Source organism: Mus musculus, chromosome 9, assembly GCF_000001635.26.
Source record: "Mus musculus strain C57BL/6J chromosome 9, GRCm38.p6 C57BL/6J".
NCBI lineage: Eukaryota > Metazoa > Chordata > Mammalia > Rodentia > Muridae > Mus > Mus musculus.
The window spans coordinates 96,041,935-96,058,605 of NC_000075.6; the positions used below are offsets into that span (position 1 = coordinate 96,041,935).

General features: G+C 41.4%; 1 protein-coding gene across 5 annotated transcripts in view; it reads left to right on the forward strand.

Moving 5' to 3' along the window:
- The window catches only part of Xrn1 (5'-3' exoribonuclease 1), a 103,057-nt gene extending 87,185 nt beyond the window's left edge, over nucleotides 1–15,872 (forward strand). For 2 of the 5 annotated variants that reach the window (XM_006511154.4, XM_006511155.4), the window contains exons 38-42: nucleotides 3,552–3,727; nucleotides 5,849–5,962; nucleotides 6,407–6,509; nucleotides 9,699–9,820; nucleotides 10,579–15,866. In XM_006511154.4, coding sequence (XP_006511217.1) covers nucleotides 3,552–3,727; nucleotides 5,849–5,962; nucleotides 6,407–6,509; nucleotides 9,699–9,820; nucleotides 10,579–10,875 — 812 coding nt within the window. In that variant the 3' untranslated portion in view covers nucleotides 10,876–15,866. Of the gene's footprint in view, nucleotides 1–3,551; nucleotides 3,728–5,848; nucleotides 5,963–6,406; nucleotides 6,510–9,659; nucleotides 9,821–10,578 lie in introns of all 5 variants that reach the window. The other 3 variants (NM_011916.3, NM_001311130.1, XM_006511156.2) reach the window with 2 other exon arrangements.
- The last annotated feature ends 799 nt before the right edge of the window (nucleotides 15,873–16,671 follow it).

The window sequence follows — 16,671 nt, forward strand, 5'->3', positions numbered from 1 at the left end:
ATTTAAATAATAATAATGATAATTTTCTTAATAGAGCTTCTGGTTTTGTTGTGTTTTTGTCTTTAATTTTTTTAAGACAGTCTCACTATGGAGTCCAAGCTCAGTGCTGGAATTGCAGGCATAGACTAGCCACCTTGCTTTGAAGGCATAGACCAGCCGCCTTGCTTTGCTTGGGTGTATTTTCTGGTTGGTTGGTTGGTTTAGACAAGGTCTCACAATGTACTGGTCTAGCTAGCCTAGAGCTTACTATGTGGATGAGACTGGCCTTGAATTCACGGAGCTTCAGCTGCCGCTGCTCCCCAGAGCTAGGACCAGAGGCCTATACCACCACACTTAGCTGAGGGTAGGGTTTTGAGTCCAGGTTTGGTTATGTACACCTTTAAGCCTAGCACAAGGCTAGCCCACGCTACATATTTGGACTCTGTCCAAACATTTTTTTTTACTTGTGTATGTAATTAAATATTTGTAAGCTTACATCTTCTTATGATAACTTAAAACTATTACAGATAAATACGCAAGCCTTAAAACAATTTCACATCCTTTTCCTTCATAATTTAAAAATGATTATGTGCTAAATAAATACATTTTTAACTTTTCTAAATATCTTTCCAATTTATACAATGACCACAATCATTACCAATAACATGATACTAATATGTAAGTCAAATAGCACTGTCCAATCCATCATAGGTACTATCAGTTGATATCAGTATTAAAATAACCAGTATAAAAACAGAAAAGGCTGTGGACTCAATTAGAAAGCACTAGCAGGGATGCACACTGGAAGTGACACTTGCAGTGTAGCATGTGGCTCAGTGCTGGATGACAGTACATACACTGTCCCTGTGCCTTAGACCCTTACGTTTAATACTGTACTTATGTAATCATCTGCCAAAAACTGACCAGGAAGAATGGCTCCAACAAAACTGAATTTGAACTAGAGTTTCTCACAGTACTTTAAAAAAAGTTTTGAGTAATTCAGACTGAAGTTATTAAGGATCAAAATCTGGCCCCAGAGCAGTGCTTAGCTCTAATACACACCAGGTGTCTTAGACAGGGTTTCTGTTCCTGCACAAACATCATGACCAGCAGCAGGTTGGGGAGGAAAGCGTTTATTCGGCTTACACTTCCATACTGCTGTTCATCACCAAAGCAAGTCAGGACTGGAACTCAAACAGGTCAGGAAACAGGAGCTGTTGCTCAGACCATGGAGGGATGCTGCTTACTGGATTGCTTTCCCCTGGCTTGCTCAGCTTGCTTTCTTATAGAACCCAAGACTACCAGCCCATGGATGGCACCACCCACAATGGACCCTCCCCCTAGATCACTAATTGAGAAAATGCCTTACAGATAGATCTCATGGAGGCATTTCCTCAAGAGAGGCTCCTTTCTCTGTGATAACTCCAGCTTGTTTCAAGTTGACACACAAAACCAGTCAGTACACCAGTAAATATTGGATAATTAATAATTTAAAAAACTATTAGAAGCCAAATATAGTAGCACCTCTTTAATCCCAGCACTTGGAGACAGGGGCAAGTGGATCTCTGAATTTGAGTCTACATAGAGAGTTCCAGGACCTCCAGGGTTACATAGAGAAACCCCTGTCTTTTAAAAATTACATTACATTTTTATGGTGAAATTTGATGCTTTCTTTTTTTTTTTTTTTTTTTTTGATGCTTTCTTTTTTAATGGGATTTTTAATTTTTTTTTACCCTCCAGATTTTATTCCCCCCACTTCTTCCCCATCCATCCTTCGACTGTTTCACATCCCATACCTCCTTTCCACCCCCCTATCTCCACAAGGATGTCCCCATGCCCTACACCCCACACCACCTGACCTCTAAACGTCCTGGAGCCTCCAGTCTCTTGAGGATTAGGTGAATCATCTCTGATTGAACACAGACCCAGCATTCCTCTGCTGTATATGTGTTGGGGCCTCAGATCAGCTGGTATATGCTGCCTGTATACTTTATTTACTGTGGGTGGGGGTCACACACATGTCATTATGCCATTTGGAAATCAGAGGACAGCTCATGGCAATCATTTTCCTTCTTCCACCATGTGATTTTGGAAATCAAATTCAGGTCTTCAGGCTTGGCAGCAGGTGGCTCTAACCACTGAGCAATCCCACTGGCCCTCAAAAGCTATTAGAAATCGATTACATATTTATAACAGTGACAAATATGTTCCTGAAATTGATCAAAATAATTTTTAAGCAAAATGGATAAATTTCAAAAACAAGTATATTTTACTTAATTTTGAAAATGTGAGGAGCTTAAGTAGCTAAGAATCTAGTCTGTGTCATATAGCCAACTGGTTCTGTTTCTTTGGGCAAGGTCACTTAACACCCCTCCTCTTTTTGTTTTGTAAATTACTCACTATTGGGGATTGAACTTGGGGGCCTCGAGCAAGCTAGACAAGTGATCTACTTCACACCCTTTTTTACTTTGTTTTTGAGAGCTCATTAAGTTGTCCATGTTGGCCTTGAACTCATGATATTCCAGCCTCTGATTCCTAAATGCCTAGAATTAGGGATCTGCACTACCAGGCCCAGATGTGTAATCTCTTTTCTATGACAGATGCTTTGAGGCTCTTATATAGGTAGCAGCTCCACTGGTACAGGGCCTGGATTCACTGCCCGTTCTGCGTAGGAGGTGGGATGTTGGTACACACTCATCCTCTCAGCCCTCGGGAAGCAGACGCTCGAGGACTGTGGAACAAGTTTGAAGCAAATCTTAAGTTTCATGAGCCCCAGTCAAAAGCAGGAAGTAGCAGGTAGATATGGTGGCACACCCCTTTAATCCCAGAGCTCTGAAATAAGAGTCAGGTAGATCTCTGCTACATAAGTAATCTCCAGGCTATAATAGTGAAAGAACTTTTCTCCAAAAGGGGGGTGAATTAATTCTTCATTGAAGTACACTTTTCTTCAGGTGTGCTCCATTATACCCAGTTTTAAAATGTTTATCTTGGTAATTATCATTTATAAACGATAGCCATCTAGATTTATGTCTTGGCAGTTATTTAGCCTTTTCTCTTGATTTTTGGAGACAGAATCTTATTTTGTGTTCCAGACTAGACTCAGACTAATGACAGCCCTTCTACTTTGGGCTTACAGGTGCCAGCCACCATGCCAACCCAGCCTGTTGTTGTTAACCATTTAGTCGTTTTCTTTTTTATCTCCTATAAAACTGTAACAGCTGGTGGCTTGGTCACTGTTCTATTGCTGTGAAGAGATCTCCATGACCATGTCAGCTTTTATAAATAATTGTGGGTTTAGTCCCTAATCATCATGGTCCCACACATGGCTCTGGAGCAGTGGCTGACAGAGACCGAGCCTGTCTGGGCCTTTGGAAACCCACCTCCAGAGACATTCCTCCTTCAACAAGGCCACCCTCCTAATCCTTCTACTCCTATCAAACAGTTCACTCCCTCAGGCGTGACTAAACATCCAAATGTATGAGGTGATAGGGGCCATTCTTACTCAAAGCACCATACCTGGACAGTCCAAGATCCTTTCCTTAATATGGATATGCCCTTTGCTTTCTCCATAGCATGCCATATGAACAAGCCTCATGGGACTAACGAGTTCCAAAATGTGGCATCGGTGGACAGTGTGTGTTGGCCAGGCCAGATGCCTCCTGTGTCCACACCAGTAACTGAACTTTCTCGAATTTGTTCCCTTGTTGGAATGCCACAACCTGATTTCTCCTTTCTGCGAACAACACAGGTATAGTATACTGCATTTGATGTCTACACAAATATAAATTTTAACTGAGCATAATTGACTGAAAATCTTTAGCTAGAAAAAAAAAAGCACAGGGGTGTAGAGGTTGGGTCTTTGTGGTTTGGGGAATCATTGCTGTTTTTCAGCAGCACTAGGATTTGAACTCAAGGCCCCACATGTAGAGGCATATACTATAACAACAGAATAGGTAAGCTCACTCGTATAGCTCAATAACAGAAACACCTAAATCGGAAGTGAACAAAACCTTTTTTTTTTAAGATTTATTTATTATTATATCTAGGTACACTGTAGCTGTCCTCAGACACACCAGAAGAGGGCGTCAGATCTCATTTTGGATGGTTGTGAGGCACCATGTGGTTGCTGGGATTTGAACTCAGGACCTTTGGAAGAGCAGTCAGTGCTCTGAACCACTGAGCCATCTCTCCAGCCCCATGAACAAAACCTTTAAATAGACATTTCTAATCCAAGGTAATCTAGCCAGACATGATGATACATGTCTATCATCCAACACAGACAGGAGACTGATGTCAGTCTGGCTACAGAATCAAAAGCTTGTCTCCAGGCTCTGGAGAGATAGCTCAGTGTCTGAGAGTGCGCTGTCTGTTCTTCCACCCAAATGATGCACAGCCATATAAGCAGACAAAACATACACATAAAAATAAATAATTGTTTAAAAGGTCCTATCTCCAGAGCCGGGCATGGTGGCGCACGCCTTTAATCCCAGCACTTGGGAGCAGAGGCAGGCGGATTTCTGAGTTCGAGGCCAGCCTGGTCTACAAAGTGAGTTCCAGGACAGCCAAGGCTATATAGAGAAACCCTGTCTCGGAAAAAAAAAAAAAAACAAAAATCCTATCTCCAAACATTGTTGTTTGAATAGAATTATTATATGCTACAGTAATTCCATTTCTGAATATATACCCAAAAGAGAACTAAGTCTTGCAGGGCAGTGGGGGACACATCTAGCACTCAAGGCAGAGGCAGGCAGATCTCTTAACTTCATGGCCAGCCTGGTCTATATGGAGTTCCAGACAGAAACCTGTCTGGGAAATAAAACTATGCCTGAAGGGTTTGCACTTCTACATTCATAATGACCTAGTTTGTAGAAGATGAAGCATAGAAGTCTACATCAAAAAAAAATTTTTTTGGAAAGAAGTCTATGTTAGGGTATGATTAATAAAGTTTGATATATCTCAAACTGTGGGTTTTATTCAAATTTAAAAGCTCATTGCAGTGTGAGTGAGCCCATAGAGACACTTAGTGAAGCAAACCACATGTCTGATGTACTTAAATAGTAGTTTCTGTGGCTTGAATGGAGAAGGAAATTATTGACTGGTGAGTGTAGAATTAGGTTTTTTGTTTGTTTTTCCTGTCTGGTTGATTGATTGGTTGGTTTTGGGATTTTGTTGGTTTTGGGGGTTTTTGGTTTTTTTGTTTTTTGGTGGTGGTGGTGGTGGTGGTGAAACAGGTTTTCTTTGTGTAGTTTTGACTGACCTAGGACTCACCCTGTAGACCAGGCTGGCCTCAAACTCAGAGTTCTGCCTGCCTCAGCTGGAATTAAAGGCATGCACCACCACTGCCCAGCTTAGAATTAGGTTTATAAAATCTCCAGATTTCTGGAGATAGATTATAATGACACATGGTATAACATTATTAATATTTGTAATGCCACTGAATTGTATTCTTGAAAAATTGTAAAAAAAAAAAAAAAAAGAAAAGAAAAGAAAAGAAAAATTGTTACGATGGTTAAATTTAGTGTTACATGGTTTGTTTGGGGTTTTTTTTTTTTTTCGTGGGGTAGGGGTTGGGGATTGAGGCCAGAGGCAGGCAGACCTCTGTGAGTTTGAGGCCAGCCAGTTTTACATAGAGAGTTAGAGGACTATGAGACTACATAGAGAGACCTTGATTTTGTTGTTGTTGTTGTTTTGATTTGGGTTTTTTTTTTGTTTTGTTTTTTAAGGAAAAGAAGTTAGGGCACAATTCTAAAGTTTTCCTGGAAACGTAAAACTTAGATGAGATTATCCTGCTATTAGTCCAAGGTTTAAGGGAAGAACTTCAGTTCCTAGGCATATAATCTTAACAGAAATCTCTATTTTCTTCTTTTAGACAATGACAGTTTGTCAGGTAAAATTGTCTAATGGCTTACTGGTACATGGGCCACAGTGCCACTCTGAAAGTGAAGCCAAGGAGAGAGCTGCTCTTTTTGCTTTACAGCAACTGGTAAGAATCATTTATGAGTTCTGAGTTTTTAAAATTGATGTGTGTGTGTGTGTGTGAGTGTGTGTGTGTGTGTGTGTGTGTGTGTGTGTGTGTGTGAGTGTGTGTGTGTGTGTGTGTGTGTGTGTGTGAGTGTGTGTGTGTGTGTGTGAGTGTGTGTGTGTGTGTGAGTGTGTGTGTGTGTGTGTGTGTGTGTGTGTGTGTGTATGTGTGTGAGTGTGTGTGTACAGAGACCAGAGGAAGGAAGTCAGATCCCTTGGAGCTGGAGTTACAGATGTTGTGAGCTGCCCTACACGCATGCTGGGAAGCCAACTTCCATCATCAGGAAGAAGTAGCAAGGGTTCTTAACTACTGAGCGCTCTGTCCAGTCGGCTTAGATTTGTAATTAGTCTCCACAGAAAGAAATGTCTTGTCGTTTTGTCTCATTACTTTTAAATACTCCCACAGGGCTCCTTGGGTGTGAGTTTTCCTTTGCCTCCACCCATATTTACAAATTATCCTCCTGCGGTACCACCTGGAGCCGTCCCTCCTGTTTTTACCCAACCTACTGGTAAGGTGGTTTGCTTTTGTAAGTACTTATCCTTCAGTTCTTATTTTCTCTGAATTCTTTTAAGAAGCACATTGTGTTATTGGAGGGGGGGGGGGGTGTTAGATTACATTTTGTGTGCACAAGCGTACATCAACATGCACCACTTTTGTGGTTTGGGATTTGATTGATTGCTTGTTTGTTTGTTTGTTTTTTAAGGCATTTCTCATGTAACCCAGACTAGTTTTGAATTTCTAGTTTCTACCTCAGTCTTCTGAGTGGTAAGATTAAAGTGTACCCACCACACCCAGTTAAAGAACTACCTTCAAAAATCCAAAAATTTTACAACATGTACTTACCCTTCTTCCCACCCAAACTCTGTTAAATTCAATATTAAGAAATCTTAAAAACAAAGTCTCTGAGCATAAACAGATAAAAGAAGATCAGCAGACTAGGAATTGAAAGCAGCCAGGCCTGGTGACGCACACCTTAAACCCAGCTCTCGTGAGGCAGAGGCAGGCGGATCTCTTAGTTCGAGACCAGCCTGGTCTACAAAGCAAGTTCCAGGACAGCCAGGGCTGCACAGAGAAACCCTGTCTCAAAGAAAAAAGAAAAGGGTGGGGTGGGGGAGTGGAAGAAAGTGGCAGTGATGCCACAGTTGGAGTGGCAGTGTAGTAGAGCAGGACATAGTGAGGAGATACTGAAGCAGAGTAAACCTAAGCTCAGGACAGATACAAAGCCGTGAGGCTCCATGTCCAGTGTCTGGGAGTTTCTTTCTGCAGGACTTAGATGATTCCAGCTTTGCTGCCCCCAGAATGCTCTCTTTCAGACTGGTTCTGCTCCCTATGTGCAGTGTTCCTTGGCAAATGTCTCATGACTATGATCTCCAACATCGTGGGGTCTCTGCCACCACCCAGACTTCATTATAACAGCTGTATATGATAGCCTCTTACAGGCTCCCTACAGGGACTCCCCTGACACATGCTGTCTGGCCTCGGGCTTGCCCTCACTCTTGTATCTTTCATGCCCCCAAAATGGGGCTATATGGATGACAGTGACAAGTTTGACTGCTATCTAGAAATGGATCCATATTCCTTCAGTCACTTTAGTAGCTGCAGTCCTGGACTGAAGCAATTGCTTTCTAGAAACAAGCTGTCCTTGAGGGTTGTGCCTTTCACAAGTTGAAGGTCTGGCTACATAGGATCTTCTATGGCACTTTTCCCATTGTTCCAGGGCAGAGCAGGTCTCTCCTTGATGGCACTAATCTCCTTAACCATTACAGCCTCTTTTAGCGCATGCCTTAGCTGTATATTAATCTTACTAATGTACCTAAAATGCCATAATCAAAAGCAACTTCTCAAAGGAATAGTTTATTTTGGTTTATGTTTCCAAAAGAGAATTCCCTCTTTATCTCCAGAGTACATATTTCCATTTCTTTCTGTCCCACTTGCTCTTGGTTATTGTAGAGCTTCATGTATCTTATCCATAAGAGTCATGACATAGACTCTATGGTCTTGAAAGTTCTTCGGCCAAAGAAATTAGTCTTTTTAATGTAGCCTCATGTTAGTTCTTAGGACATGGGCAAAAACCAGTGAGATTGTTTACAAAAATATCACACAGTATCTACTCCCTCTGAAACATTATGAGGTTGGCCTCTGTCTTCTGCATTATTCTCATCATTGCTGTCTTCCTGAATGGCTCTTTAAGCTCTGGTCACAGCATTCAGCCACTTTTCTAGTCTAAACTTGAACAGTCTTCCACATTCCTCCAAAATACAACATAGTCAGGTTCTTCACAGCAACACCCCACTCCTGGTACCAATTTCTGTTTCAGTTACTTTTCTGTTGCAGAGATAATAGACCAAAGAAGGAATCCATAATGGAAGCAGAGGTCATGTAAGCTAAGATGAGAGGGCATGTATGCAAACGCAGAGCAGAGAGAAAAAACAGGAAATAGGATTAGACTATAAACTCAAAGCCAGTTCCAGGGACATACTTCCTCAACAAAACTATCTGCTAAAGATGCCATAATGTTCATGAACAGCATCACCAACAGGGCACTGTATTCAAATACCTAGGCCTAGGGTGACATTTCTCATGTAAAACATCACAGTTGTTAACTTAAAATGGGTCAAAGGATGGTAAAAACTAGAAAATAAGAAATAACAAAAAAATTAATATTGTGCACAGACCAACAACCCTTGTTACTGGCAACTCCAGAGAAATGGTGAGTGATAGGAGGGAGGAAGGAAACTTAAATTTTCTTAGAATTAAAGGACATGTACCTCTATACTAAAAGGAACAACATTAGAATAAAGAAAAATACATTGCTGTGAAATTCAAAATACCAGGATCAGAGACATGGCTCAAGAGGTAAAGGCATTTGCTGCAAAGCCTGACAGCCTGAGTTAAATCCTATGTCCCACATGGTAGACAGAAAGAGCTTAGTCCTCAAATTGTCCTCTGACCTCCTCAGGTCTCAGGAATCTGGCTTACTAGATTTTAGTCACTGATGAGTCTGCATTTCACAAGCTCATCAAGTATCTCGGGAAGACAGATAGATTTAGGAATCACCAGTCCAGTGTGCATCCAATGGCCAGAAAAAGTCCTTGAATTACAACACTAGACTAGAGAAAAGAAACTCTACCTGTACCATGAAAGTGATTATATTTCAAAACGTGAGCTTTGGGGCTTTTTATATGCTGAGCTCACTGTGGAAGCTACTTAGCATTTGGTAAGGTGAGAGCCTTGTGATCTGTAAAGACAGACTTTTCTGTTCCCAGACCTTTCTGATGGAGTCACTTCAAGTACATATAGGAAACCAAACAAGGATTTTGAGAATAAGGAGGGCCAGAGTTCTTCTCAGTCCACACCATTCATACTAACAAGCCAGGGTCTTCTGAAGGAACCGAAATGATTCAATGGCAAACTCCAGCTTCGTCCAAGTCCCATAATTACAGCCATTCCTAAAGGTCATGTCAGCATTAGTATCACTGGCCTCTGCAGGCCATCTTCAGGATAACTGCCTTTCTGTAGATAGTTAGTGTGCTAAGAGAGGAGCCCAGGGCTGACTGATACAATAGACAAGCGCAGTTACAGTTGCCACCTGAGGTGGAGAAGCTAAAAAGGGCTAGCAGAGAGGAGTCTTAACTTTCTGGATATTGGTGTTTTACAGCTAATATAATGCCTTCATCGTCTCATCTCTTTGGCTCAGTGTCATGGAGACCACCAGTGCCAGTTGCTGGGAATGCCTTCCACTATCCTTCATATCCTGGAACCATGCCCTTGGCTGGAGGAGTGCCAGGCGGAGTGCACAGTCAGTTCATACCTCTGCAGGTGAGGGCTGGAAAAAAATTACAGGTTTCCTTAACCCTGTTACTTTTTTTTTTTTTTTTTTTTGGTTTTTCAAGACAGGGTTTCTCTGTGTAGCCCTGGCTGTCCTGGAACTCACTTTGTAGACCAGGCTGGCCTCGAACTCAGAAATCCGCCTGCCTCTGCCTCCCAAGTGCTGGGATTAAAGGCGTGCACCACCACTGCCCGGCCCAACAGTGTTACTTTTTTTCTTTTTCTTTCCTTTTCTTTTCTTTCTTTTTTTTTTTAATGTTCAGAACGAAACTACTAAGAAGAACCAGTACTGACTAGAAAGTGTGTGTGAACTAGGCTGCCCTCTGCTCTAAATTTATATTCTAATAAGTAATGCCAAATGTAGCAAGTAATATAAATACTTTTTAAAGATGTATATTGGTTTAATTACATCCAAGGAGGGAGAGTATGTTTACCAACGTTCAGGTGCCCTGGGAGGCCAGAGAAGTTGGACCCCCTGACGCAAGAGTTACAGGCCAGCAGGTATGGGTGCTGGGAACCAAATTGGATCCCCACTGGGCCATCTCTTCAGCCATTATTATAAATATTTTGTTGCTATTCATAAGTGGAAGTCAAAATCAGCAGTGATTAGCAAGTATCTATGGCCTAGTTTATGGTATTATTTGACACAACATTTTGTGTGTGTGTGTGTGTGTGTGTGTGTGTGTGTGTGTGTGTGTGTGTGTGTAGATTGCTAGATTATTAGTTAATAATGCTTTTATTACTCAAAGGTTACCAAAAAAAGAGTTGCAAACAGAAAGAATTTTGAGAATAAGGAGGCCCAGAGTTCTCAGGCCACACCACTTCAGACTAACAAGCCAGGGTCTTCTGAAGCCACCAAAATGACTCCACAAGAAAGTCCACCAGCCTCTTCATCATCCTCTCAGGCTGCCCAGCCCGTGTCTTCTCATGTTGAAACTGCCTCCCAAGGCCATGTTGGGTCCCAACCAAGGTCAGCGCCAAGCTCCTCAAAAAGGAAGTCGAGAAAACTGGCCGTCAACTTCAGCGTTTCTAAACCTTCGGAATAAATTTGGTACCTGGGAATTCATTTCTTTTATCTCCATCTACTTTTTTATAAACTGATATCTATGTGTCAGAAATGTACAATTTTAGGGTATGTTTAGATTAAATATTTTTTATTTTTAAGTTACCAGGCACTTTTCATGCTATTTAAGACTATATATCAAATTGTGCACTTTAAATATGTGCAATTTGTTGTACATCAGTGATACCTCAATAAATCTGTAAAAAAAGAAAAATTAAACCTTGTATTAAAATAAATAGCAAACTGAGCATGGTAATAACCTATGAGCATCATGCTTTAGAATCTGAGACAGAAGGGTTGCCATATATTCACTGTGTGGGACTACATAGTGAGTTCCTGGCCAGACCTTGCTTCAAAAACCAAAAACTACAGTAAATATGAGTGGTCTGAATGTTAAAATGTACCACTCTAACCATTGGCTTCCTCATTAGAAGGATCCTTGAACTATAAATTAGTCATTATCTTATCATCATAACAAGCTTTTTTACACTATTATTGAGGGATAACTAAATGCGGCATGAATTAGGCCTTGTAATTTCCTAAGTGTGGGTTTTATTTGTTTGTAATGATGGAACAACATGACTGGAGAGTGGCCTGCACTCTGTTCACAGCCGTCTGTGGCCAAAATCAGTCCCTCGGATGCTCTGGAGCGAGCACGCACACCGCACACCGGCGGTGGCCATGGAGCTATTGAGCGCTGATGCGGCCAGTGCTGCTTTGTTCTAAATCTTGTACCAAAGCAACTTTAGAAGATTCTCCAGAGCATTCGTCTGACTGCTTCAAACTAGGAATAGCAATCTAGATTTGAAAAATAACGAATTTTTTTAGATTATTCAAAAACCAGCATTCAGAATTCCTAATAGAATTAAGTTTCAAAATCTCCAGGGTACAGCGATTACAAATCAGACTGCAATAGAGTACAGTACAGAACGTTAATCACTATGCTTTTTTAGGCTTCTTGGGTTATATTTGCTTTGTTGATATTTTTTTTTCTTTTGAGACGGGGTCTTGCTGTGTAGTCCTGGCTGGCCGGGTACTCATGGTAATCCTCCATGTTCTGAGATTCCAGCATGCGTCACCACACTTCCTTATGTGGCTTTTTCTCTGCTTACTTCACATATGTGAAAACTCGTTGTGGGTCTGTGTGTAGAGCTTCCTGGGACTGGTAAAAATGTAAACTTTTTAACAATTCCAACATGTCTTTTTGTGTGGACATTTTTTACTGCCTGTCCCATTCTGGTTGTGCATTTTAGCACCTGCTGAACTGCTCAGTGCTGTTGCATTTTGTCTCTGCGTGTCACTCCTGGATGTGTGTTGCTCACACTGTTGAAATGATTTGGAATTTATGAAATTTTCTCAAGGACATGATGGCGTGCATTTATATATAAACATATTGATCTTTTAGTTTTGTGATATGCTTATATTTTTAAAGAGTAAAAATGATCGTACTTTTTCAAAAGTAGGAACCAGTCTTTATATGGAGCTGCTCATTGTGTGTATTTAATTTACGTCATGGAGACTCTGCCATAAGTCTTAAAATAGTCTTACTGTTTCTTACAAATGCTGGTGTTGAATTCCTTTCTGTGCTAATTTCAGTGTTTCTCTAGGTGATGGCAGGATATATGGATACTAGTAGTGCCTTTAGTTAAGAGGTAAATGATAGCTATCTTTATTTTCTATGGTCATGTGAATTTCTGTAACTTTGTCTTCTGTTAGTAGAAACTTCTTGCTGGGGCACTGTGGGAAGGTTCAGGCCATTCGCAGTGTTTGCCTTTGTTGCTCCCAAACTCTGTTTTCAAGGGACGCATCCATTGCAGACGCGAGGGAAGTTAGGCTGTGGCGATGCTATGGTAACTCCTTCCGAGAGCGTTGAAATGTGTAGTATTTGTTACCTCACTTACGTTTGCTGTACCCTCGCTCGCTCCTGTGGGATAAATTCACCGTGCTGCACAACCATGTCCCCTGTCGAAACAGAGGAAGGAGTTGTTCTGACAATTCCATGAGAAATTTGAGTAAACACAGTGCCATTGAACCAGTGAGGATTCTCCAAAAACTGTGCACAACAAGCTAGTAATTCTGCATGGAAAGCAGAGTAAGAAGAGCCTTTGCCTTCCTTTTAAAAATAGAGAGCAAATGCTAAGAGTCAAGCTTGCAAAGAAAAGGAGAGGATTCCGTCCTGGCAGCTAGGGAGCAGCAGCAGAGCTCTGAGGACACTGGATCTCCTGACACGTGTCTGCGGGGGAGGAGCACATCTCTGAAACATACATGGGCTGTGGCAACCATATAGCCAGTTGGGATGAGTCAGTCTGAAACCACCCTCGAGCTTTTAAAATATGTTCATTTGGCTATTCAATCTAAGAACCTTTGGAAATGGTGGGCTGTGGTCCCAGAAGGAACACTTCCCCCAGATTGTCTGTTTCCGTGTAACTAGAAAAGTTATTTATTTGATTAAGCCTTCCTCTCCTCACTGGAAATGATTGTTAATATCTTTGTTCAACAAGTCTTTCTTTGTTAAGCAAATTAAGTTCATTAGAAGATGGGTCCTTTCAGCTGTGTCTCCCTTTCTCAATTTTGTACATTTCCTGGCCAATGGATTCATTGACCTAAGAACTTCATAGACTAAAGGCTTAAATATCTAAACCTCAGTTGTGTCAAAACTTTATTCCCTCTAAACCTCAGTTTAAATTACAGATTTTCCTTCTCTGGGCTCAGTAGTGCACGTCTCCAGTTCCAGTGCTCTGGAAGCTGTCTATAGCAGGAGGTTCCGTGAATTCAAGGCAGCCAGGCAGTAATGAAGTCTGAAGGTACTTCCCGCCTTCTGTGATGAGCAGAAGGAAGGTGTTGCTGCCTCTCAACGTGTACTCCATTCCCACACCGAGAGTCCCGTGCTCACTTTGTGACTAGAGAGTTCTGGAGTCTTGGCTCTAGGGGAGGAGGCGAAGAGACAGGTGAGATGCAGTGCTGTTTGCAGAGTGTAAGGTACTGACTTAGCTTAAGGAAATGAACTAGAGAGTCATCTTATTTGCTCTCTTTTTACGTAACTATTCTTTTTGAATCAACAAATACTTTTCATAGTGGTTATCTAGTTCCCACCTTATATAGCAGAACTCCACAGAAGGTAGCGCTCACACAGATCTTCTCGGATAAATGTTCTTTGTGCTATCTTGCTTCCAGATTTTTCTTTTATTATAGAAGAGAATCTGTTAGAAATTACTGATAGCTGGGCATGGTGGAGCACACCTTTGATCCCAGCACTCGGGAGGCAGAGGCAGGTGGATTTCTGAGTTCAAGGCCAGCCTGGTCTACAAAGTGAGTTCAAGGACAGCCAGAGCTACACAGAGAAACCCTGTCTCAAAAAAAAAAAAAAATTACTATGAAAGGCATCCGGTATCTTTTTTTTTTTTTAAATCGATCACTAAAAAAAAAAAAAAAAGAAAAGAATCATTATTTTTTAGAAATAGTGACAGGTCTCAAAGTGCAGCTGTTTGTGTGCATTTTATGTTGTGGCAGTGTTGTTGTTTTCAACAAAGTGCAGACACCCCCTTTGCTAGAAGAAAACAAAGCTTAAGTTTTTAGTGTTTTTCAGACTGACTTAATTTATATTCCTGTTAGACATCCTCGCTTTGTGCCAGGGCACAGTAAGAAACAGCTGGAGAGGGGCAGCAGCTCTCCAGCAATGGGGAAAAGCAGACAGGCAGACCCATGTTTACCATCACACATCATGTGCGTTAGCTCATACAGCACATGTCCTTCTTTCTGAGAGAGGATAGAAGAAAATAGTTGAAGAATGTTGAGAATCTGTGTGTCTGCCTTCGGGTGGAAACTCCCTGCTCTGCAGAGACTGAGCTCAAGTACAGCTGGTGAAGGAGACTGCTTTCCAGGTTTCATTTTGGCACAGTGAAACCTGTAGATGTGAATTCCCACCACCACCACCACCACCCCTCACCCCCAGTTGGCTCATTACTGCCAATGTTGCAAAAGGTAATGGTCTGTGTAACTGCATTAGAAGCCAAGTACTTGTTCTGTTTCTCTCGAAATCATGGGGGTGAAAATTTTCTCTGAAGCCTGCTGTAAGTCCTTATAACTCTTGTTCACTCGGGCTTTCTCTTTCTTCCCCCTTCTCCAATTCCTCTTGCTATCTAGCCCTTCAGTCCTCCTGCCTCCACCTCCTGGGTTTTGAGGTTACAGAGTTTGGCCCCAGGCCCAGTGTCCTTTAAGCTCATTAATCCTGCCTTTCCTTTACAGTTATGGGTGTGTCTATCTATGTGTGTGTGTGTGTGTGTGTGTTGGACTTTTGCTTTGTTTTTCAAAGCAGGGTTTCTCTGTATAGCCCTGGCTGTCCTGGAACTCACTCTGTAGACCAGGCTGGCCTCGAACTCTCAGAGATCCTCCTGCTTCTGCCTCCCAAGTGTTAGAATTAAAGGTGTGTGCCACCACTGCCCAGCTGGATTTTATATTTTAGCTTTTTTTCTTGGTCTCAAGAATCTTACATTTTCTTTTGCTGCACAAATTACTTTGAGTGTTTTCACTTGACTCTGAGTAATGGGTGGTATGCTGTATATCAAAGTGTTTTAACATTTGCTTCATTTTAATAGTGTGATTTCATATATATCTATCTTCCTTGATTCTTTTGTCATGTAACTATTTTGTAACTAACTGGAATTTCTGATTAGATCTTAGACAGAGCAGTATTTTATTAAAAATTCCAAAGGGAAGACTTCTTTGTGCTCATTTTGTAATTTTTATTTTAAATATCTTTACATTGTATGTCTATTGCATTTAAAGCTTTTAAACTTACATGGAATGGACTCCAAGTGTATTTTTATGTTGTACATTTGTAAATTCATAGCACGAAATTAGCCTCAAAATGTTATGCAAAGGGATCTTGACATGCAAAAGTCACTGAAGGTCTGGACACTTGTATGTGTCAAATGCGCTATGATTTTGATTAAAGATGGAATGACGACGACGGTACGACACTGCTGCTTTGCTTGTCTCTCAGCCTCACTCTGCTTATGGCTTCATTGGAGTTGTTCTTGTTTGAGTCAGAGCCTCATATCCCATGTCTCAGACTCCTGTATGCTAGTGTCACAGGCTGTGCCACCATGCCCCACCTGAATGTCCTTATATTTTTCAGTCTGCTGCTCCATTATTGTATTAAGTCATTGTGATTGGTGAAAATCTGAATTATAGTATCAGATGCTATGAGTCACACCTTGGCTCCACATCTTAGTATTTGTAAATACATCACAGTGTTATCATTGGCAAGTCCCCCTAAAGAAAGAAGAAAGACACCTTTCCCCAGGGACTATCTGGTTAAATGATGAATGGAGAAAAGACCCAGAAAGACTAAAGTCTCACATTCTCTCTCGTCTCAGGCTCCTATCACTAAATCTTCAGATGTGAGTTCATAACCTGAAGTAACTTCAGAGACCAGGGGAGTGAAAAGGGAGTGTTGCATGGAGAACAGGATCACTAGACACAGACAGTCCAGAGGCCCTGAAAATCTCTTTGAAGACTAGCTTTCATAATACCAGAAGATTTCATGCAAGCTTCCAAAAAAAGGGAAGCAACCAGCAATCCTACTAAACATGTTAACCATAACAACACACAACACAACAAACCTGAGGGTGCAATAGTGGCATGAATGTCTTGTTAGTAACCAACAGCTCTCTAACTGAACGTCAAACCCACTCAACAAAAGGAAAATCATTCCTGGTAGTGGAAACCTAGACAACAATCCAGGACCAGAGAAGCCACAGATTAGGGAAGGAGAACC